At 35.7% G+C, this 25,332-nt stretch overlaps 3 protein-coding genes and 1 pseudogene across 3 annotated transcripts; 2 read left to right on the top strand and 2 right to left on the bottom strand.

The window, feature by feature from the left end:
• Window positions 1–7,219: 7,219 nt before the first annotated feature.
• On the top strand, window positions 7,220–10,442 carry LOC114375800 (legumin type B-like). Its single transcript, XM_028333661.1, has 4 exons — window positions 7,220–7,728; window positions 8,241–8,785; window positions 8,896–9,071; window positions 9,400–10,442. Exons 1-4 carry the CDS (start codon window positions 7,533–7,535, stop codon window positions 9,551–9,553), a joined length of 1,071 nt encoding a protein of 356 aa, XP_028189462.1. The 5' UTR covers window positions 7,220–7,532; the 3' UTR covers window positions 9,554–10,442.
• Window positions 10,443–11,657: 1,215 nt separating this feature from the next.
• Window positions 11,658–12,969, bottom strand: LOC114374928 (dirigent protein 10-like). The gene has a single exon (XM_028332653.1). It carries the CDS (start codon window positions 12,924–12,926, stop codon window positions 11,982–11,984), a length of 945 nt encoding a protein of 314 aa, XP_028188454.1. The 5' UTR covers window positions 12,927–12,969; the 3' UTR covers window positions 11,658–11,981.
• A 1,889-nt stretch (window positions 12,970–14,858) lies between these two features.
• LOC114377177 lies at window positions 14,859–17,088 on the top strand. Its single transcript, XM_028335586.1, has 2 exons — window positions 14,859–16,914; window positions 17,015–17,088. Exons 1-2 carry the CDS (start codon window positions 14,859–14,861, stop codon window positions 17,086–17,088), a joined length of 2,130 nt encoding a protein of 709 aa, XP_028191387.1.
• Window positions 15,845–23,634, bottom strand: LOC114377175 (annotated as a pseudogene).
• Window positions 23,635–25,332: the final 1,698 nt, after the last annotated feature.

Below are 25,332 nucleotides of genomic sequence, written 5' to 3'. Positions count from 1 at the left end.
GATAGATATAAAACATTACAATACATCTATTGGTTTTTTAGGCCTGTCAAATCCTACCTAAGGAGGTTAGCCTCTCATTGTCATGAGAGAATTTTATACTTTAAGGGGTTGAGGTGGATGAAAGAAGGTGATATATGACTAATAACAAGGAAAGAGGGTTTCCCCTAAGGGATATACCCAGTATTTGAGTTGTGAGACTCCTCATCTTCCTTCTTAGCTTGACTACCTTCTTATAGCTGCTATAGTGGATTTGGGCCTGATGTTGAAAATCTTTCTTATTCATATTTTCGATATTTTCTAGATCTTTTTCTCTTTTAATTTATCCTTTTCATATCTGCAAGCTATAAATAATAAAAATATCAATTCTTGTCATTTAAGCAAAAAATAACTGCTAAATAAATATTTTTAAAGATATTTTCAATATATTTTTATTATAAAAAATAACTTATATTTAGCAGTTATCAAAAAGGAACATCAAGTTCTTAATGTTGAGCTTGTATCCTAAGATGCAACTTCTCTTGTTCAATAAAATCAATAAGACTTTGTTGTCAAATCATCAATGATAAACTTAAAAAAATTGATAAACATAACTAACTCTCTAGCAGCTACAACTAGAGCACGTTGTAGGTGATGAGCAAGACAATGGATATAATATACATAAGGACAATCCTTCAAGAATAAAGCCTGGAACCCATTCTATTCATCATGCATGTTGCTAGCTACATCATACCCTGGCCACGAAGATTTTTAATATCAAGACAATGGCAAGAAAGAACACTTGAAATTTCTTTCTTCAATGTTAAAGAAGAAGTGTCAACAACATGAATAAGATAAAAAAATTTCTCTTGAATGTGCCTATTTTTATCCACAAATCTCAACACTATTGCCATTTGTTCTCTTTTTTATTCATCTCTAGCTTCATCAATAATAAGACAAAAATTAGAAATACCAATCTCTTAACGTATTGCAGCATGTACCCTTCTAGCAAAAATATACAATATCTTTTTTTGAATACTTGGTGAGATATTTGAGCATTTCCTGGAGCATTTTCAATAACAACATTGGCAACATTAGAACTATAAGACGTCATAAGCTTTACTAGCTCAATAAAATTTTCTCTATTTAGTGATTGAAGACTTTCATCATTGTCTCTAAAAGCACATGCTTAAAATGTGAGTCATCGAACCTCATCAATAGAAGTCTTTAGCCATAAGCGATAGTTTGCTATAATTTCAGCACTTTGTTTGTCAAATACTTTCTCAATATGTTGATATTGATCTAGTAAATCATCACAAAATTTTAGACATCTTTTATGCATTGAGTTAAGGCCAACTCCTTCATGACATAGAAATGTACAATTCTTTCCATCATTGACTTTCTTTCAATTTCTAAATCTCATTTCAGCAAAAGTATGTCTTCCATCATTTCGATCACCATGATTGTTATTGAACAAGTAGCAAGGTAAGCAAAAGACAGCATCCTTGTGAGGTGAATACTCCAATCAACTTGGAAACTGATTATACCAAGAAGGTTGAAATTGTCATACTCCAAAAGTATGTCTTCCGTCATTTCAATCACCATGATTGTTATTTCAATGGTAGAAGTTGGAAACACTATATTTTTAGGTTGATATGGTCCAACGTTGCTGAGTCTCATATCACAATTACAAGCCTGCTTATTCCTTTTATACATGGATCTAACTTGGGATCCAAAACTCCAGACACACAGATACACTTCCAAACAATTGAGTGGTTAACTGCAGACCTGCCATTGATATTTTGACTTGCAAGTCTGACCAGAATATATTCTTAAATCAACTGACAGAATCATTTCTATATCAAATGTTGTTTTTCTCATGTTCCATTGAGTAAGCATTTTGTCGCAATTGTTTTCTTAGTCTGGAATTATCATGCTGCTGAAGATACACAATAAATATCCTTGATAATCTGGAAGCCTTCTGTGATAAGCTGATGTAATTCTTGTGTGTTGTCATTGTAGGCAGGGACCGATATAAGTCCATACGGTAGAGGAAGGGAAAATACTGTTTGGGGTGTTTTTCTAATGCTTGGTTATCTTGGGTATCACCACTAAACTTAATCCCACTTTCTATGACAAGTGATTTTAAGAGTTGTCCCAAAAAATAAAAAAAAATAAAAAAATCAGTGCTGCCTTCACCCATTCTGACATGCAAGGTTTTTAATCTGTCAGATTATTCTCATTGTTAGGAAAAAAGCGCCTTGCCTACCTATCTAACTGTTTAATACTTTCCTGCATATATTTTTCTTTTTCCCACTTTCAAAGTCCACAGATTTATTATGAACAACCATTTAATAATTTCAACTATTTTTTTTTTGTTTTTGATTTGTACAGCAATAGTTATTTGAAGCCACGTCATATGGTTAAAACATCATTTTGTAACACTTTGTAGTTAGTGCATTCTTGCAGATTCTTAATTGCTCAAGTTGAGATGTGCTACTCTTTCTTTAAATCATATAGTTTTTTTTGTCTAATAGGTGTGATGGCTTTACAAACACATTCCAAGATAAGTTAGTGCATTTTTTTTGTCTTCTTGTATTCTTAGCTTGACAGGTGGGTCACAAACAGTGAAATTTCATTCCGAACATTATATTTTTGTCATACACAGACTGTTTTTTGTCTTTTCTGCAATGAGAATTTTCTTGGACGGTATGCCTACATATTTATTCTCAGTTTTTTTTTTTCTTTTCCAGCTTAATGGTTGGATTTGACATCTGATATTTTTGTTTAGGTCTTATCATACAATACAGTAATTTGCTCTCCTTCCTGATTGTTTTACTAGTGTTTTGGCCCCTTTGTTTTATAACAGAAGTATAAAGATATCCCTTCTTCATCTTCAACTAAAGAAGCTTATGATAATATCCACTCCCACAGGTTGCAACAGCTAGTCAAATTTTTATTTCCTACACAATTCGCACATTTGATGCTCTAACATTTGCTACTATAATGACAAGAAGACAGTTTAGTATTATAGAGAAAAGTTAAATTTTACATTATCCTTTAAATTATTTATCTAATCAGTGTTTGTCTAATTTTATTCTATTTTTTGCCGTTGGTAAGCATTTTGTTGTCACGCATGTGGTTTGCCCATCCTCTTAGCTGGGAAGAGTGGATTGGAGTTATAATCTGACACAGTATTACCTGAAGTAATCTCTTAGATTTTTAAAATGTGAGTTTAGTTTAACTCAATTTCAAAAGTTAGCTCAAGAGTCGATTGTCCTTCACTTATATACTCTTATATGGCTTTATCTTTAGTCAATGTGAGACTTAGATTTTTTTCAATACACACTCTCACACCCAGCACTTCTTGGGCTTGGTGCGTGGATAACAATGTTGGGTGATCCTTTTTTGAATAATATTGGATATGCTTTGATACCATGATAAAGTTTAAGGTAGAAAGATAAAAAGGAAAGAAAAAAAACTTGAATATTACTTTGGATAATGCTCAAAATGAACAAATCAATTTTTATATGAATACATTGAGTCTTATATAGTTAAACTTGTAGAAGACATTACATCAACATCAAAGGAAATGAAAAAAAAAAGTTTGAAAACTTGGAATATAGAAATCTTTGACCAACTTCTAGAAACTTCTAGAAATCTTCGATCAACTTCAGCTTTCTCAATCTTCTTCCAAGAGTTCAAAGCAAACATCAAAGCTTAACCATCAAGCGAAATCAACAACAAGACCATTTGGCAGAAGCTCAAATCATTAATCCATGAAACTATCAAAGCTTAACCACCAAGCATAAACTATACCTCAAAGTTTAACCACTTGACAGAAGCAACGAGGCTTAACCATCAAGAGTAGAAGCAAAGCAACAATTCAATGCTTAACTATCTATGACAAAAGCTTAAACAATGCTTAATCACCATGGACAGAAGCTTACATTAACAAAATAGAAGAATCACAAAATTTGTCTTCTATGAGAACTTTTCACAAAAACTTTGTGAATCAACTATAACCAAGGCTTAACCACTAATGACAGAAGCTAAAAACATCATAACATGCCTAAAAGACTGAAAACAATAAACCAAAACAAATCAAATATCAATGAAACAATAAAAAGTTTATTCACCAAACAATTAGTGTGCACCTTTTTGAAATAGTGCAGAACTTCAAATAATAGTCAATATATTCAAAATCTTCAGTAACATTTAATCAAATACCTTGTAAGTAAACTGAAACTTTAATGGAGGCAAACAATCATGGTTGCTTATATGAGGCTTTGATTGTTGTTGACATGTTATCAGCTGAAACTACGTTGTTACCAAGGTAGAGGAAGACTTAGAAGAAAAGGAAATATACAATATCTAACCTTCCCGTAAGACTTGGATTTTTTCCAAAATAATTTGGGGCGGCTTCAGTTTTTAGTTTTTAGTTCAGCTGTGCATTCAATTTTTTAGGTCATGGCTAATGCATTATATGTAGGTGGTTTGACACACAGAAAGTCCCTAATTTTGTATCCATAACATCGGAGAACTTGATACGAGCTTAGTCCCTCATTTTTTTGATAGGGGAGATCAATAATGTTGATCCAAGCCAAAAGAATGTTTATAAATTGAAAGATGTTCAATGTGTCACACAAGCATGGTTGTTTCTTGCTTATCCATAAGAAAGAAAGAAAAAAGGTTGTTTCTTTTTCTTGTTTTAGTTTTCCTTAGTGTGTTTTGTTAAAGACAGCTAATTTCTGGGTGGGGCCATCCTTCAGTTAAATACTATAGCAGGGGAATGTTAGGGGAATTTGTCCTTACCAAAGAGGAACTATTTTGGTTGACACAACAAGGATATATATCCTAGTTGTGTATATAATTTGGACCCTCACATGAATAAATGTTGGGTGCTCCTATTCGTGCTCTTTTATCCTTTTCACATCTTTTTTATACATAAATCTTGATTTCAAAAGTATTCTACTCTCTTCTTCCACATTTTCCTTTTTGCACCCCTTTTAACCGTGTGTTATTGTCCCCTCTTTTTTCTCATGAAATTTAAATCAGTCAAAGAAATCCAAAATCATATCCTAAACTCGAAAACAATTGTTTCAAAGGATAAAATTGAACCAAATTTAAAAATTAAGGAGTCATATTATTTTTTAAAAAAATATAAAAGGTCAAGTTGAATTTAAATAAAAAAACTACAAATATATTTTAACTTTTTTAATAATTTTTTGAGGTACTTATGTTGAAATTTGATAAGCTAGCATATTTATGTATCTAAGTCAAATAAAATAAATAAATATAGATTAAATTTTGTTCAATCATGAAAATGATTGTGGCTGTGCAGCTGTTATTACTTAATTGATATTTGGGTTTCTCTATAATATATACATAAAACTAAAATAATGTACCACCACAAGAAGTGAGTTGCCTCACATCTTTTAGCAAAAGTACTTTTACATTCTTGCCCCTAATAATTTTTAGAATCGGAAATGCTTTTTGTATTTTATTTTTGTCAATGCTCAATCCTTTCATTCCCCAAGTCTTCAAAAGCGTGCTACTTGCTAATTAAGAAAAAAAAAACAATTGTTGAGTTCAGGGGTCTCATAGATTAGATTGCATCGATTTTGAGGAAAAACAATTGAATTAAATTATTTTTACAATACTATCAATTTGTTTTGATAGAATTATAGATTTAAATACAGTCTAATTTTATTCAAATTATAATTTTTTATCTAGTGTAAATTGCTTTGGAGTGAAGATAATTTAATATAAATTACATGTATCTTTTTTTACATTATACAAACTTCTTTGAACGAGATAAAATTATTCTATCAGTGGGGTCTAACTTATTTGATTAAATATGATGTGTGAGCTATTATAAACTTTCTAATATTATCTTTGATTTTCATGAATAAAAAAATAGAATGATTATGTTTTGTAAAAAAAAATATATGAATGACAAAACTTCTTTTTTTAGTATTTAAAGCCTCAATGTACCTAGGGTTCTACACATTTGGTATATAAACAATCAAAATATAAAATATAATTCCATTAAAGCACGTCAAATTTAATTTTAAATTAATTTATCAAAAAGGAATAAATACAAGGTTAAGCAAAATCATTAAAAGTTTAAATAAAATTTTAAAATTCATTAAAAATTTTACAAGGCTTAAATATGTTTTTTATTCTTGTAGTTTGCAAAATGTATTTTCGTCCTTCAAACATTTTAGATAGTTTTTTTCATTATTTTTTTTTTATTGTCTAAAGTGTCATTGACAATACCTTAAATGAAAAATAAGACGAACACATATTGTTAGGACTAAAATCGAAGAATTTTTCTTAGAGATGAAAATGAAAAAAAAAGAAGCTAAATTATAGACACAAAAATGTATTTTAGCCATTTTACAACATGTATCAAACTCCAAAAGAAGAAATTAAATTTAACCCGAGGTGTCATAAAAAAAAGGTTTTAAAATAAGTATTAATAATTCATAAATATTCTAGATGGGATATTTTTAAAATATATAAATTTTAGCTTTAATTTGATATATTATTATGTTTATTTGGTAATATTTTTTTGGATTTTTTTTAATTTGATTGAATTTTAAGGTCCAGCTCAGAAATAAATTGACCTTAACTAAAATTGAATATAGTCATAAAATTAAAATTATAAAATATGAAGAAGTAATAGGACCCTTCCTCATGTTTAATTTGTTATACCTCAGTCACCTACATGCCTTTGCTTCTTTATTTCTTTGTTTTTCTGTTGTTTATAGCACCAAGTGATCACATGGATATTCATAAAAACGAATCAATCTAATAAAAAAAAATAAAAACTAATAAAAAAATCAAAAATCAAATAAATAGAAAATTAAACAAATGAAAAGAATATATTTTATTTTTTTTACTTTGGATCAGATTTTTTATTTAATTTAAAAAAAAATATTCAATTCAATCTAAATTGACCTTGTATACATATTTTTATTTATACAGAAAATGAAGTTTAATAATTATACACTAATAATAAAAAATAATTTTATGTTAATATTTAATTATAAATTATCATTTAAATGACTTTAATTTTACGTTAATATTTAATAATGTAAAAATAATTTTACGTTAATATTTTATAATGAAGGAAGAAGAGTGAGGGGAAAAGTGAAAAAAAAAAGTGCGGATTGGGGGAAGGAGAGAGTGGAAAGTTGGGAAAAGAAGAGGCATGAGAGACGGAGAAGAGTGGGATCATATTGCACCTGTAAAAAAATAAAATTGTTAAGATTTCAACCTACTATCTACCACCAAAGAACCAACCAAACGGGACATATACCTAGGGCGTTGTTAACCAATCAGTTTGTTATTTTTTTCAAAAAATAACAAATCTAAACACCAAGTCTATTCTGTTAGACTAGATTGATACAACAACAAACAAGTAGCGGGATAGATACTACTGTATCACCTTGTTCGTTAACTTTACGATTTTAGGATTGCTATATATACCCAACACATGTAGAGTTGTATAGTGTTTATGTTTTGTTTTGCTCTTTCTATCTATTACCATGGAAATTGATCTTTCTCCCCAATTGGCCAAGAAGGTGTACGAAAGCAATGGTGGGTCTTACCATGCATGGTCCCCTTCTGAGCTCCCCATGTTGCATGAAGGGAACATTGGTGCTGCCAAACTAGCTCTTCAAAAAAATGGTTTTGCCCTTCCTCAATACTCTGACTCTTCCAAGGTTGCATATGTTCTCCAAGGTGAAGTTTTGTAAGGAGTGTTCCACCAATCAATTTTCTTATTTTTCCCATAAGAACATCTTTTTTTAATGAATATTTCAGTTCTAGATTTGTTTTTTTTTTCATTTTGAGGATTTTATGAATCAAATTTCCTTATACACTGGTTAAGATTCAACCATATCCGATTTTGATAGTCGTGCTTTCTCTGCTATACCGTATTAAATAACGTTTCGAGCAATTGTAATCATTATGGTTTGGAGTATATATATAGTTTTAAAAAATTATTTTATTTCTAAAAAGAAAACATCATTTCCCATTTCCTAACATTAGACGTGAAAATTTTATGATTAGCTTAACATTAACTAGGTAGGGTTTTCTGAAAATAAGTAAAAAATTATTGAGTGAAAAGTATACCCAATTTTTTCTCCATAACAAGATAATACAAAAATTAACAAGAGAGAAACCATTCTGATTTGTAGTGATTCATTATTCTGATAATTGGCTGGTTTTTAAATGTGAACTTGCCAAAACAGGAAGTGGAGTTGCTGGAATTGTGCTCCCTGAATCGGAAGAGAAGGTTCTTGCAATCAAGAAGGGTGATGCTTTGGCACTCCCTTTTGGTGTGATAACCTGGTGGTACAACAAGGAGGACACTGAGTTGGTTGTTCTGTTCTTAGGTGACACTTCCAAAGCCCACAAGACTGGTGAATTCACTGATTTTTACCTAACTGGTTCCAATGGAATCTTCACTGGATTCTCAACTGAGTTTGTGGGAAGGGCTTGGGACTTAGAAGAGAAGGATGTGAAGACCCTTGTTGGGAAACAATCAGGCAATGGCATTGTGAAGCTTGAAGGGAACATCAACCTTCCTGAGCCCAAAGAGGAACACAGAAAGGGCATGGCATTGAACTGTGAAGAGGCTCCATTGGATGTTGACATCAAGAATGGAGGAAGGGTTGTGGTGTTGAACACCAAGAACCTTCCTTTGGTTGGTGAGGTTGGTCTAGGAGCAGACCTTGTGAGGCTTGATGGAAAGGCCATGTGTTCCCCTGGATTCTCCTGTGATTCTGCTTTTCAGGTAATTTTTTATATATGTTAATTGTTAGTTTGTTAGTTTTTATTAGGAGCAACTTTTTCTTCCTTCTCTTTCTTAACCACTTAACCAACCTTATATCTCTCTCTTTTCAGGTTACTTATATTGTGAGAGGGAGTGGTCGTGCTCAGGTTGTTGGTGCTGATGGTCGCAGGGTTTTGGAGACCACAGTGAAGGCCGGTAATTTGTTCATTGTGCCAAGGTTTTTTGTTGTCTCAAAGATTGCTGACTCTGATGGATTGGAGTGGTTCTCTATCATCACTACCCCCAAGTGAGTTTTTCAAACAGAATTGGAATTTCATTTTTGTAACATATGCTGATCTTAATGCAAACATTACGTTTCTGTAGATATTACTTAGAACTAATTGGTAAGTTAGCTGATTGTAGTGGACTAGTAGTGGTAATGCTTAACTAACCAATTAATGATTGAAGTAATCATACTCATACTTGATTGAAATAAATTTATGCTTTGGAATAAAAATTGTGTTTAAAAAAGGGTGTTACTTATAGCTTCTAACAAAGCTTGTAGTTAGTAGTTGTGAAAGCATATGCATATTAATTAATTCTAACAAAGGTTCTTATGATTATTATAATGTCAGTCCTGTATTTACTCACCTGGCTGGAAGTATTGGGGCGTGGAAGGCTCTTTCACCCACTGTTCTGCAGGCTGCTTTCAATGTAGATGCAGGACTTGAGCAACTCTTCCGTTCAAAGAGGAATGCTGACGCCATTTTCTTCCCTCCTCCAAATTAAATTAGCGTTACTATGCTTATGATGTTTTTCTAGTTTGAATTAGTTTCAGGTTTTTAATCCAGTTCTTCATGAGTAGTATTTACATTTCTTTTGGGTTTGTAAGGAATTGATTATTGTTGCCTTGTTTTTTTAATCCAAAGTTTATTTTAATCCTTCCTTATACCTTGTAGTTATTTTTTTATGAATCTTGTTAAGGACGCACTTTAAAAAATCATTCAGAAAGTGATTTCCTTTTGAAGCCAAGACTAATTTCTAAAAAATTTAAGATCAAAATTAATTTATTTTTAAGAAGTTGAAATAATAATAATTCTGAAGTGACAAGTCATTTTTCGACCGGAATATAAGGTGAACACTGAAAATACTGAATAGTAGGTTCGTTCTGTATTTTATGTGGTGATGATGAGACAAAATGGCACCATTGAAGTCACTGGAGAAAGAGTATCCACTCATTGACTCTAATTTTCAAACCTTCTGCGCCTCCCACGGCATTTTCTCTGGTTCCGTTCCCCTTTCTCTAGCAGGCCAGGGTTACCTAATTCTTGTTTTTTTTTAAAAAAAAAAATTAAGTTTATGCTCTGCTAATTCTGTTATTAGGTTAATTAATAGTAATAACTTTGAGCATGTACTATTCAGGGAATTGACCAGCTTATCTCAATAATAGACGCTCTTCATCCACCATTGCTAAACGGTTTGCAGCTCTTGGAAGATGCTCAGTGTTTTGTCCACTGGATGTGAAGGGTACTTTCACTTCAACGTATATATATTTCCTGTTATGTTGTTGAAAATGAGTTTTATTTCAATTGCATGCTACAAGAGGGGTCAAATGAGAAACTCAGCCAAATAGGCCCTATGTATAAGAAAATGCGTGCATGCTGCACTAGGCTAGGCATCAACAACATAACAGGAAACATATATACGTTGAAGTGAAAGTACCCTTCACATCCAGTGGAATTGAAATGAAACTCTCATTTTCTATCAATCTGTGTCAAAACCTTTATTTTGCACTCCATTTTCACTCCCCTCTTTATTTTCAACCAGTGCCATAGCCCTTTATTTTCACTACGGTGTTCAAAACTTTTGTGGATTATAATGTTGAGTTCTTAAGAAATGTTTGATTTGGCTTAATAAGGTTTAGTCTGTGGGTTAAAAGTAGCATTGCTTACTACTTAATGTTTGAATCTATATAAATATAATTTAGGATTGATGCATTGCTCAGAGGTGGATTACGTGAAGGGCAATTAACTGAACTTGTTGGGTCATCCTTGTTGGGCATTGTTTCCTGTTTCTTCGTTTATGTTTCAAATATAACTTGGCTTTTATTTTTATTCATTTATTTTTATTTTAGGCATTTACTGTCAGTTACTTGGAAATTTCTTCAAAAAAGGGTGCATTCCCCCCTTTTTTTTTTTGATAAAATTGAAAAACTTTTATTCTTTTCTTTTGATAGTTTCAAATCAATGAAAATCGAAGGAGTTCAATTATATGAAAGAAAGGGTTGGATGACTAATAACAAGAAAATGAGAAATGACTAAAAGAGAGAGGGGTTTCCCCTAAGGGATAGACCCATTCTTTTCCTTTTGCTTCCCACTCTTCTTATAGGCGTGAGGTAGTTTACTTTTCACACTGATCTCGCGCTTAACGCGGGCTTTCGCGCTAAGCGCGCATTTGGGCTTTCTCATGGGCCTTCTCGCACTAAGCCTGTGTTGCACGCTGAGCGAGACTGTATACTAAGCAACTTGCTCGCTAATCGAGAATACATGCTGAGCGAGCTGTCCAATCCTTCTTTAATACTTTTTCTTTCAGATTTTTCATCAATTTCCTCTAAAATGTTTGAAATCTTCTTTTTTTGACTTCTACTAATAAAAAATTACAAAGATGTTAATTTATTCGTTATTTCGTTAAAATCAATAATAAAATGAAGAAATTATTGCTCTACAAAGTATTGTGTGATTCATTTAATAAAGTAGTAGTTACCTTATTGAGAAGGAAGAGACAAAAAAATGAAACAAATATTTATGACTTGTTGTTGACCAATGGAGAGTAGCTACAAGACGACGAGAGCCTTTTCAAGTTTTAAAGAAGAGTTCCCAATAGGCAGTACTACTCAGGGAGACAAACAAAAGTATTTATTTACTTTTGTGTGAGGAGCACTTTATTTTACTTCAACTTGTTTAAGAAATTTCTCATACTTTTTGTTTTAATACACAATAATATATGTATGTAATAATATTGGAAAGAAGGGGCCGGGCCCATGCTTGTCCCCCTAATATCTCTGTCACAGTGAAACTCAGCCATAGCAATTTTTTTTTTTCAAAAGTAAAATATTCTCACATAGTTAATAACTCATTACAACACGAAATACAAACATTTTTGCAACAAGAAAGAAGTTAACAGCACAGCATATAAGAGAGAGAGAGAGAGAGAGAGGCTAGTATGCCAGATAAGCAGTGAGCTGCAACAGAGTCTGGACACCGTCAGTGTTATGTTGCTGACCGCCGCTAACAGGAAAAGTCTTAATAATGGCAAAGCCTTCTGCGTTGAGAAACTTTCCGGTGCCTCCAACGATGGCAATTTGAGACTCCGAAACCTGCGTTAGATGAACGCCAAAGAAACTAAGACTGTCCACGTAACCATTCTCTTCAAACTTAGCGGTGAAAGCCATAAGCTGACTTGCTCCATCGACAGCGCTGGCAATGTAAAATCCCTGCGCCTTCCCTACCAAACCCGAACCCAACTCTTGCCCTTCAGTGAGCTCATCGTCGAAGACAGTCATTGTCCCAAACATGACCTTCTGCAGTGTCATTCCCTCTGGGAGCTGGTTGGTGTTAGTGACCGGGAAACCGGCCCCACCGTTGAGCAAGTTGTTGTTGTTGAAGACGCTGGCCGTGGTACCCCCCAGTCCGGTGAGGAAAGGAAGGTTGTTGTTGTTGAGAATTCCTCCGTTGTTGTTGTTCTGTGGAACTCCGTTGTTCAGAGGAAGGTTTGCTCCGTTGGGTTTCGCGAATGCCACTTGAGCGTTCAGAGCTGGATTCGTCACCACGCCTGTTACAGCTCTGGCCGTGGGGTTGGAGCCTCCCAGAATGTCGTGCATGAAAAATGAGAGCGTGTGATGTTGTTGGTCAACTCCTTTGACTTCCGCAACTGGGGATTCTGCAACAAGTGGAAGTGGAGAGACAACAGGGGATTCGGCAGCACTGTTGGGTTCTTCTGGTGTTTCTATTTCATCAAGGATTCGAGTTGAAGTGGTAGCCGTGATTGCGAATGCAAGGAATATAAGTGCTATTAATATTTTTGCATTCAGGGGCATTGTCGTGGAAACGGATTCACACCTCGCCATAGAGTGTTTTGATATATAGTTGGATGGAAGATGCATGCAGTTATTTTGTTGAGATGATAATGAATGAGTTATGAGGCCGGAGTGGTATAAATACCCAATTCAGAGAAGTAAGTTCATACACCATAATTATATTATGGTGGAGTTGATGCGTGTGAGAGGAGTAGTTCATCAGAGTAGCTAGCTGATCTCATTCAAAACTCCCCAAGTTCTCGATGTAGTAGTTTAAACTAAACAGTCAGTATTATAAAATATTAAAATAATATTTCTCCTAGGAAATTTGACGCAAGGAATTCCTGAAACACAACGAAAGATCAGGATAAAAATGGTTTCATATGAATTTGAAAAAAAAAAAAAAAGATCTTGTTCTAAGAATAATTTTTGTATCCATGGATAGAGCATTTTCTGCTTATGAACCGAATCACCCTTGCATAGGTGATTGGCGGGTATGTGTTAGGATTCAATTGCAAGCTAAGAACTTGAGTCTCATCTTATCAAATTTTATGATCAAGCTTCATCCTTACTAAATTATTTCTCATATCCTTTCTCTCAAAGTTTAATTTATTTATTAATCATATTCACATTTTCTTTTATTTTTTGTTATTATTATTATTACTATTAGTCATTTATGGATCTACTTATGTTTGAGTTAGTTACAAAAATTAAAATGGGGAACTGATTTTCTTTTTAATTTATAGAAAAATATTAAGATGAAAATTTAAACACACGTTAAAATTAGAAATGAAAATAGTAATTTATCTCTAATTACAAACAAAATACCAACATGTCATTATTCCTCATGCAACTTAACTTGAATTCATTGAAGTTTTATATTTAAACTTTATGAATGAAAAAAATGTGTTTAAACGAGAAAATTTGCACTAAAAATAATCAATAAAGTTTTCTTATAAACATTAGTCATTGAAAAATCAATAAATACTTAACACTTATAACATAAAAAAATTACAAATTTAAGGAAATGGGTCAAAAGCCGAGCATTATCTTTGATAGAGATGAAGTTTTTTTTTTTAAGTGTTAAGAGACATACTCTGCCTCTAAGAGATAGATTGTAAATGAATGACAGAAACAGTGGAACAAAGAAATAACAGAGAGAAATAGGTTCTTTTCGGTCTGGGCTAAGTTCTTATCTTAACGGTTCTATCATCCTAAAAGCACAATAATAGTCCATGTATAATTTATAAAATTTACCGTGTTCTCGTATTTCTGTTGTTTCATATCATATATGTGCTCCCTAAGCTCTACTCTCATCTTTGCCAGTCCTCTGAGGTAAGCACCAACATATATCCACCCATTGAAAACAATTTGTTCACCTTGATATGAAATCATTCATTACTTTACTGCCTTGAAAAGTGAAAACTTATGTGCCAGGAAAACCGCCAATAGTGTCACATAGGATTAGAATAAGGGCAAAGTAAATTCAAATGAAATTTTGGAACATCCACATAAAAAATTGTAAAGATATAGACAATTCGTCCATACCTAATGTACTCTATTAGATACACGGAGATGTAAGTACAGTTATGAGCTCACTTGCACCCTTATTGATAGGAATATGCAGGAAACACCCATGGCAAGGGTGCAGGGAGAAGAAGAGACCAATAGTAAGAGAAGGGTGAAAAAGCCAAGTTACCTGGAAGATTACACGACTTGAGGGTATTGCTGGAAGAAGAATTAGGAGCCCAAATCCTGCTTGTTGTATACACAGTCTCAGAGCCCAAACATGCAAAACAGATTCTGTTACTAGAATATTCCCCATAACAGATTTTATACCAATTCTATCTTAGGAATTTCTATATAAAGCTATATGTAAATAAGCAAGCAGGCAATAATACGAATATCACACTTTATCTTACCTCTTATTTCCCTCTTTTTTCTGCATTTTCTGGAGGTAGCTGATCCTCGAAATCAGCTTGTTCCCCTACACCTAACATATTTGGTGCTTTCATTGTCATGGCAGATTCAACCCCCACTTCAGCTGACAAGCTCGAAGATGCCCTCGTTCGTCTTACCCAGCAACAGCTCACCATGACCTCTAAGATTGACGAACTCCTCCATCGTTTACCACCAATTTTTTCCCCCACCACAAACCCAAACACAATCCTGTCGCACCCACCTCCACCACCTGCATCCATTCACAAGATGAAGTTAGACGTGCCTCGTTTTGATGGCACAGACCCATCTAGGTGGATATTTAAGATCCATCAATATTTTGAGTACCATGGCACACCCGCTCATGAGCGTTTGACCATAGCCTCGTTTTATATGGAAGGACAGGCCCTTGCCTGGTTCCAATGGATGGCCAACAATGGCCAATTTACCTCGTGGTCGAACTTCTTGCAAGCCCTGCAAAATCGATTTGCCCCGTCACACTACGAGGACCCCACCGGAACATTGTTCAAATTGACGCAGAAAGGCACTCTGAGTGCTTACCTGGTTGAGTTTGAAGCTCTCGCAAATCGCGTGGTTGGTCTCCCCTCCCCGTTCCTCTTAAGCTGTTTCATATCGGGACTCTCCCCCGATATCCGCCGAGAAGTTCAAGTGTTGCAGCCGCTCACGATGGCCCAAGCAGCGGGGCTTACTCGCATGCAGGAGGAAAAATTAATGGATGCACGACCCCTTCCGCGGCCGCGACAACCCTACATCTCCACCGCGACACCCCCTCGAACTTCCATCCCCACCCTTTCGTCTCCGCCACCTAACCCCCTCCCCCTTCTTCCCACTCCACCGCGACCACCCTCCACCATTAAGCGTCTGACACCTGAGGAAATGGCCTCGCGACGCGAACGCGGGCTATGCTTCACATGTGAGGAGAAGTACCATCGAGGGCACAAGTGTGCCTCTCGAGTGTTTCTTCTCCTTGTTGAAGGAGACGACCCAACTGCTGCTAATATAAACCCTATTGACCCGACCACTGACCCACCCGACCCGGACCCGGCCCACTACATACCCGACACACATGACCCGATTCCAGCCCAGATCAGCCTTAATTCCTTAGCTGGACACATAGCCCCTGAGACACTCCGTCTCGTTGGCACCATCTCCGGTCAACAGGTGCTCATCCTCATTGATGGAGGAAGCACTCATAATTTTATTCAAGAGCAGCTTGTCAGCAAGTTGGGCCTTCATTGTCGGCAGACCACACCACTTCGAGTAATGGTTGGCAATGGTCAACACCTCGAGTGTCAACAGCTGTGTACGGAAATTCCGGTGGAAATTCAGACGACCTCGTTCACGGTGGACTTATACGTTCTACCAATTTCTGGGGCCAACATTGTGCTTGGTGTTCAGTGGCTTCAGTCTCTTGGTCCCATCCTCACAGACTACAACACCCTGTGCATGCAATTCTTCCATCAGGGTCGTCTTGTTGAACTCAAAGGTGAGAATGACACCAATCTCAGGCAATTGTCTTCTCCCCAATTTCGCAGGTTATGTCGGACCCAGGGCGATGGGTTTCTCTTCCACATTACCATGCTGACCGACAATCCCTCCACGACTGAGATCACCTCGTTGCACCCTGCTCTTCAGACTCTCCTTCTCCGATATGATGCCTTGTTCCAGCCACCACATACCCTGCCGCCGGCACGAACAACAGACCATCACATACATTTAATTCCTCAAGCAACCCCTATGAACGTGCACCCTTATCGCTATCCTCATTTCCAAAAGCGGGAAATTGAGTCACAGGTGGATCTCATGCTCCAACGAGGCCTGATTCAGCCCAGCACGAGTCCACTTTCCTCCCCGGTACTACTCGTCAAGAAGAGTGATGGGACATGGCGATTCTGCGTTGACTACCGCGCACTCAATGCCGTCACGGTCAAGGACCGTTTTCCTATTCCGACCACAGACGAGCTCTTAGACGAATTGGGAGGTGCCTGCTGCTTTTCTAAGTTGGATTTATTGCAGGGTTATCACCAGATCCGAATGCATGATGCCGATATTCACAAAACATCTTTTCAAACTCATCATGGACACTATGAGTTCAAAGTCATGCCTTTTGGGCTATGTAATGCCCCATCGTCGTTCCAGGCTACAATGAACTTGTTGTTTGGCCCCTATCTACGCCACTTCATTATCGTCTTCTTTGACGATATCCTGGTGTATAGCTCCTCTTTCGATGAACACTTGCGACATCTTGAGACCACCTTTCAGGTACTCCTCACAAACCAATTTGTCCTGAAATTATCTAAGTGTTTCTTCGCGCAGGCACAGGTCGAGTACTTAGGACACGTTGTTTCGACCAAAGGGGTGGAACCCATTGCTTCTAAGATTGATGCAATCAAGCAGTGGCCTATTCCACAGTCCACACGAGCTCTCCGGAGCTTCCTCGGCCTCGTCGGTTTCTACAGAAGGTTCATTCGTAATTATGCTACAATGGCAACCCCTCTGGTAAAGCTTACCACCCTGCCTTCTTTCCAATGGTCTACGGACGCTCAGCTTGCATTTGATCACCTTAAGGAAGCTCTCTCCTCCGCTCCGGTATTGGCCCTACCGGACTTCACTACCCCTTTCACACTGGAAACTGATGCTTCCGGGGTTGGCATGGGGGCAGTCCTTTCCCAGAAGGGTCACCCTGTGGCGTTCTTCAGCAAGCCTTTCACCCCCAAGTTGTTGCGTTCATCTACATATGTACGAGAATTGTGTGCTATTACCACAGCGGTGCGTAAATGGCGCCAATACTTGCTTGGCCGCCATTTCACTATTATCACTGACCATCGAAGTTTGAAGGAGTTTTTGACCCAAGTGATTCAGACACCAGAGCAGCACCAGTACATGGCAAGACTCATGGGGTACGACTATGACATTCAATACCGGTCTGGGTCCCATAATCAAGCAGCTTATGCCTTGTCTAGGATTTCAGAGCAACAACCAACCCTTACAATGATCCTTTCAGTTCCCTGTTTATCATTTATGAAAGAATTGCGAGCTCAGTTTGACTCTCATGATGGTTACGATCAACTGCGACAAGCTATATTGGCAGAACCTTCCCGGCACCCCGGCTTCTCTGTCATTCACAACCTCATTATGCATAAGGGTTGCATTTGGATTCCTTACGACTTACCCATCATTCCCACTTTGTTGCATGAATATCACACTACTCCCACAGGTGGTCATGCCAGAATTCGAAAGACTTTAGCTCGTTTATCGGAGAATTTTATCTGGCAGGGACTCAGGGAAGATGTGGCTCGCTTTGTGGCCAATTGTTTGGACTGCCAATTGACGAAATATGAAGCTAAGAAGTCCGCAGGACTGTTATGTCCTCTCCCTGTTCCTCAGAGGCCATGGGAGGATCTCTCCATGGATTTTATTGTCGGTCTACCTCCTTACCATGGCCACACTACAATCTTTGTGGTTGTTGACAGATTTTCAAAGGGAATTCACTTGGGGACTTTACCCACTTCACATACAGCTCACATGGTTGCTTCACTTTTCTTGAACATCGTTATCAAGCTTCATGGGTTTCCTCAGAGCATAGTCTCAGACAGAGACCCACTTTTCATTAGCCATTTTTGGCAGGATTTATTTCGATTAAGCGGCACTGTCCTGCGAATGAGCTCAGCTTACCATCCGCAGACTGATGGTCAAACTGAGGTGCTCAATCGCGTGATTGAATAGTACCTGCGTGCGTTTGTCCATGGAAGACCAAGGAATTGGGGAAGATTCATTCCTTGGGTAGAGTGGTCTCATAACTCGTCTTGGACTGTGGGTTCGGGGTCTACACCTTACGAGATTACATATGGTAGGAAACCTTTTGCATTTCCTGAATATCTCTTGGGCACTTCGAGAATTGATGCTGTGGAGGAATTCTTGGTGGACAGGGATACGACTTTTCAATCCATTAGGAAGAAGCTTATCAAAGCACAAGAGGCTATGAAGATTTACGCGAACAAGAACAGAAGGGAAGTCAACTATGAGATCAATGATTGGGTATTGGTCAAACTTCGACCTTATCGACAGTCCACGGTGAGAGGATCTCCGACGAGCTCCGGTAAGCTGACCAAACGCTACTTTGGTCCCTTTTGGGTCATTGAACGAATTGGGATGGCTGCATATCGCCTTGAACTACCCGAGGGAGCTAAGATACATTTTGTCTTCCATTGCTCGTTGCTTAAGCCTTTTCGAGGATCCCCGACACACCCTGACTCTACCTCTCTACCTCCACAGTTCATTGATGGACATCCTAGCACTACTCCCCTTGCTATCCTCAGTTCTCGACAAGTCAACAATTCCTGGGAAGTGCTTGTTCAGTGGCAGGGGATGTCCCCTGATGAAGCATCTTGGGAGAACTGGACCACCTTATGCCAAGCTTACCACCTTGAGGACAAGGTGGATTTCTAGGGGCCATGGAGTGATAGGAATATGCAGGAAACACCTATGGCAAGGGTGCAGGGAGAAGAAGAGACCAATAGTAAGAGAAGGGTGAAAAAGCCAAGTTACCTGGAAGATTACACGACTTGAGGGTATTGCTGGAAGAAGAATTAGGAGCCCAAATCCTGCTTGTCGTATACACAGTCTCAGAGTCCAAACATGCAAAGCAGATTTTGTTACTAGAATATTCCCCATAATAGATTTTATACCAATTCTATCTTAGGAATTTCTATATAAAGCTATATGTAAATAAACAAGCAGACAATAATACGAATATCACACTTTATCTTACCTCTTATTTCCCTCTTTTCTCTGCATTTTCTGGAGGTAGCTGATCCTCGAAATCAGCTTGTTCCCCTGCACCTAACACTTATCCTCACTACAGGCAGACTTAATGATAGTTTCCCATCTCTCCAAATCAAATTCTACCTTTCTCTTTTCCATTTCTTCCAAAACAAAGCATGCACCATCAGTACTCCCAGATTTCAACAAGCCAACAAACTGACAATTAATTGTCTACTAGTAAGCATTGCATTCAAAACACTCAAACCAACCTCAAAATCCCCAATCTGGCACAAACCATCAACCACCATCCTGTATGTTGCTGCATTTGGCACACATCCCCCAATCTGCATCTCAAGTAAGACTTTGTAAGCTTCCATTGCCTTACCTTCCTTGCAAAGATAATTTATCAATATGTTGTACGTTACAACATCTGGTTTAAGCCCCTTTTCTTCATCTCATGAAGCAAAGCCTTGGCCTCTTCAACCTTTCCTCTCTTCCCAAGATCGTTCATCAAAACACCAAAATTCACCGGCTGAGCTTTAGACCCATGATACGCCATATCAAACATAAGCTTCTTAGCTTCCTCATACTTCTCCACAGAGCACAAACCCTCCATCAACAGTGCATAAGTTACTTCATTCGCACGCTTTCATTTCTGGCCCATGTCCTCTAGCAAGGCCAGTGCTTTGTCCAAATCAGCCTTCCTACACAAAAACCCAATGAGACTATTATAACTGACAACACTCGGTTGCACTCTCTTCTGAAGCATTTCATCAAACACTTCACATGCTTTCCCCCACTCGCCCTTTGCCAACCAAAAATAATACTGTATGAGCAAAAGGTAGAAATGTTTTCATTCAAGATGATGAATATAGCTGTCCTTTTTGCAATTAATTAGACAAGATGAAACAACTCTGCACTTAATGCTCACCTGCAGGTTAATTAATTTGCTTATTTGATTTGGCTATAAATGGGCTGGGATCTAAATGGCATTATGCCTATGATCCTAGATAAAGTCCATTTCTTACAGCATAGTGGTTGGCTCTACGGGAAACAAGTCAAGAAATCATTTTTTGAAATGAGGGTTCGTGCATTGAAAGTGTGTTGGATTTTATTAAATTTAAAAGTTGGTCTTGGCTGTCTATAAAGGTTTTTTTTTTTTTTTTTATAATGAAGAATGCATGCATGGTCTTCAAACCCAATGGTGTGTTTGAAAAGTCTGTAGTCCAATATTGCAGTAATTCAGTGCTAAGTGAAGATGCATATGCATATGCATGTATATAGTGGTGTTTATATTTTGGTCTGTAAGAATACCTTTATGCAGGGCTTGAATGTTGTTAAATATGAAACATAATGTGCAGTAGAAATGTAAGTATGCAGGGATTGAGGAGATATAAGATATTGATGGTCATTATGGTGATGTATGTAAATTGGTGTAGGCAATTTTGCCGGAGTTATCCTCTTTTAATTGTTAGGGGAACCCTTGTACTCCTTTTTAAATGAATAAAATTTCTTTAATTGGCTGGAAAAAGAAAACACAGGTGTTATATGAATTGGAATATATATATATATATATATACCCTGTATGATCAACTGTGAAGAACCTTGGCTTGTTCTTCTTTCTCACCTCATCTAAGAATAAGTGACTATCAAATAGCTAGGCAAGTGGACATTTGCTCTCATGCATGGTAGAAATTACAAAAAAAAAAAAGGACACACTGATGCTTTTCTTTGGATTAAAATAAATAAATTTTAGTGGCGACTTCACATCTTTTATAAAAAAAAATCAATTTATTGTCCCTTCTCTTCGTAATCCTAGTTGCATACAGAAAAATTAAAGTTAAAAACTATGACAAATATATTGAAATTCGAACTGTTAGACGTCAAAATTTAACAGATTCTACATGAAAACAAGTCTTCTTAGGCTTGTTGTAAATTTCACAATTGTATTATATAATAATGGCAAATATGCTACATATAAAATAGAATAAATTTCGCTATATATATATATATATATATATATATATATATATATATATATCAATTTCGTCTTTATTTGAACAAAAAATTATACATAGAAAGAACATTTTCCAGCTCCTACACTCAACACTCATCATAATATCTTACATATATTACACCACAAATAAAATTAGAAAGAACATTTTTCAACTCATACACTCATTATAATATCAAATTGCATGACTTATCATGGAAAAAATACTGACTCAATTTTTTCATGGAAATACTAATCAGTTGAAGGCTTTGTGGTCACAAATTTCCTTGACAATAAACTAAACTTGACGAAAAGGGTTGGGATTCAATCGTGCAACAGGAATGCCAATAAGATCATTGGCCCTTGGAGCAGTCAATCCTGGCCGTTCATCTATATTGATTAAACTTTTTCCATATATTGGTCTAAGATTTTTACCTTGTGAACCAAACATCTTCCACTCAAAGCACTGTGAGAGCTCCAATGATAGTTGGCAATTCACGCATGGTCAAAGGCATTCCAGGACACCCTCTCCTACCACTACCAAATTGGCAACAACTCAAAATAATGTATTTTCTTCTCCAAGTGTTTATTAGAGATAAAAATTAGTTTAGTTGATTATAAATTAGTTAAAGATTAGTTTAGTTGGTTACAAATTTGTTATTAGTATAGTTTGTTGCAATTTAGTTTAGTTAGTTACAAATTTAATTATATAACACTCAATGTAAAAATTGATTTATTTATTTTGAACCTTATCCAAATTAATATTCAATCTCTCTTCTCTCTTCTTTCTATCTCTCTAACTTAAACTTTATTATTATTTGTGTATCTCTCTTCCTCTTTTGAGTGTACAAAATGTTAAATAATGATTATAAAAAAAATACTTAATTGATAAGATTTTTCCAATAAAACATAAAATAATATTATAAATACCTGATTGTTTTTTCTTTTATTTTATATTTACTTTATTTATCTATTTTACAAAATTTATTACATCTACACTTTCTGGTTTTTTTTTTCTTGCATGCTATTTCTCTTATTCCGAGTCCAAGATGAGGCGGACCTACTTTTAGGAAAATTTAACTATGGCTTTAAAATAGACAGGTACGTATTATTTCATCATGCAAGGGAGTGTATAAAGCATGAGTTACGTACCAAGATCAATGATTTGACGTGGTTCCGAGTTAACTCGACCTCGCATTCTTTCTGCTCAGAAACATCCAACAAAATGTCAAGAAAATCCTTCACTTTCTCATCTCCATCTTCATCTTCACAACCCTCTTCGTTTTATTTCATTCTCAACTCCTCACTATCAGAGATGATCTTCTCTAACAACGCATCGTACCTCTTATGTATGTCCAATGCCCTCTTCTTGAAACCCTGCAAGTCCAAGTTCTTGCAGAAACCTAAGAAATCTGAAATGTTATACTCCCCGAAAATCTGCGTCACTTCACGAACCAAAGCCCGTGCCTGTTCTGCCTGGCTGTCTGTTTCGGAGCTCTTAATGCTCAACATCATCTGCGATATCACATTGGTGGAAAGACTCAAAAGAGCTTCAGTGAGGTTCACTCTCTCCTGGGTCTTTGATTTATGGAACAAAATTTGAATGAAGTCATGAACTTCCCTTGTCCTAATAGGTAGGAACTGTGCTAGGGTTTTGTTTCCCAAGAGCTCAGTGGTGCTTAGTTTTTTCATGAACTTCCAGTAAGTGTCGTAAGGCGCAAACGCGAAAGTGGCGTTGTGGTAGGTAACCATGTTGATGGCCATGTTCATTTTGCGAGAAGAGTATGTGAGCTCGTTGTTCTTGAGAAACTCTTTGGCGAGTGATGGGGTGCTTGCAACTATGAACTTAACGGGACCTATTCGAAGGCTTATGAGAGGCCCATATCGGAGAGAGAGGTCTTGGAATGAGTGATGGATGAGGGGTTTAAGGAGATGGAGATGACCTATTATGGGTATTGTTGGTGGGCTAGGAGGGTTTTTCAAGTGGCTCTTATGCTTGTTTTTTCTCTCAAACAAGAGTTTGAGAAGGGAAGCAGAAATGAAAACAATGAGGAATAGTAACAGGGACTCAGAAATCATCTTGGTGTTTGGTTTGATTTGATTAATTAGGAAATGAAAATAGAGAGGGGATTACTCATGAATTGAGCATGGTTTTCTTTTCAGCTTACCACCAACCGCTTTTTATAGTAAACTTAAGCGTTGTAAATTTTAGTAGTGGCATTCGTTGATAGGGAATTCAGTCTTACTATTTCGTACCAGCTAGCGCTCTTTTCAGCGTTTCCATTGGAACATAGACATGAACCGTAACATGTCAAGCAAATTATTGTCAACTTGCGCTTGCTGATACGTGCAAGGAGTCCCTTCATTAATTAAAGCTGCTATTTTGAAGTTAACACCACAAAGTGTGTTTTTTTATATTTAATTTAAAGTATATTATGATGTTTTATTTTTATATCTTTTCCTGTTAAAAATACAAATTTATTTTAAATATAACTCAATTATAAGGTTATTGGAAATACTAGGAATTAAGAGAGTAAACTACGTATAATTTTTAACCGTGTGAAAAGAGGAAAATACCCATATTAAAAGATAGCCAGATGCTAATCAATGTCTTTAGTAAGGATAGTGACACTGGTCAATTAAGAAAATTAAAAAAAATATTGAAATGCATAAAAAATTCTCTTCTATAATTTTTAAATGCATTTTTATGTAATTTTTAATTAAAAAAACTTCTTTATTTTGTTAATCAGTATCTTAATTAGGAAGACCCTAAAATATATTGTTAAGAGAAATCATATATTATGACTTGTGATATGATATCAGTAATACATATTTATTAAATGCTAATAAGAACTGTCTTAAATTTTTTTAAAAATTAAAACCAATAATTTTTATTGAAACTCAAAATTAAATAAAATCATATTTAAAGAAATTAAAAATCTATTTTATCTTAAAAAATGTTAGGTGTAATTAATGGGTTTGACAAAAAAAATATTATATGAAATATAAAGTGTATTAAACACGATGCAACTTCATAGCATTAAAAGTAAGTACAAAATATGTTTGCACTAGGAATAACTTCCAAATTCAGAGATTTTGATTTTTTTTTTCCTGTTAAGAGAGTGTCATTCGCTCAAGAAAGACCATTTATTCTGTTCATAATCTCCTTAACTTTTTAATGTTTGCTACGTAAGATGGTTTGGTGCTTCTAATTTAAGTTTGGCTATCGTTAATTAGTAGAGAAAAGGATAAACAACTTTTGAGGACTTGTAGCTACAATTAAAATATAAATATAAATAATTTTTATTAAATTTCTTCGATAAATCTTCACTCACACTCAATTGTATTTACTTTAAAATTTTAAAAAAATTGTTTTAAAAACAGTGACACATACCACCTAATTAATTTTCAATAAGATAATATTTTTACCAAAACACATACATATGCATATATGCGCTATATACATGCGATGCACAAAATTCTTATAATATGTTTGGATAATACTCGAGATGCAGTTTTACCTCATAATATCCGGCAAGTAAAAAAATCCATCTCATAAAATTACGATGACGCCATAAAAAATGCAATTTTTTTTCTTCACTATAAAAAGAATTACTCGTAATTAATTAATTCTCACTATAAATCTAACCAAACACACTATAAAAATAACTTTTTAATACTACTGTTATCATAAAATATAATTTAGTGATTTACATAATTTATTTAAATTTAGTATATTTTTATAACATAATTAATAGTTTTTTTGGTAAAAAAAAT

The sequence above is a fragment of the Glycine soja genome, chromosome 11, assembly GCF_004193775.1.
Source record: "Glycine soja cultivar W05 chromosome 11, ASM419377v2, whole genome shotgun sequence".
Classification (NCBI taxonomy): Eukaryota; Viridiplantae; Streptophyta; class Magnoliopsida; order Fabales; family Fabaceae; genus Glycine; species Glycine soja.
The sequence above is the reverse complement of the archived record's forward strand: the minus strand, read 5'-3'. Positions and strand labels throughout refer to the sequence as shown.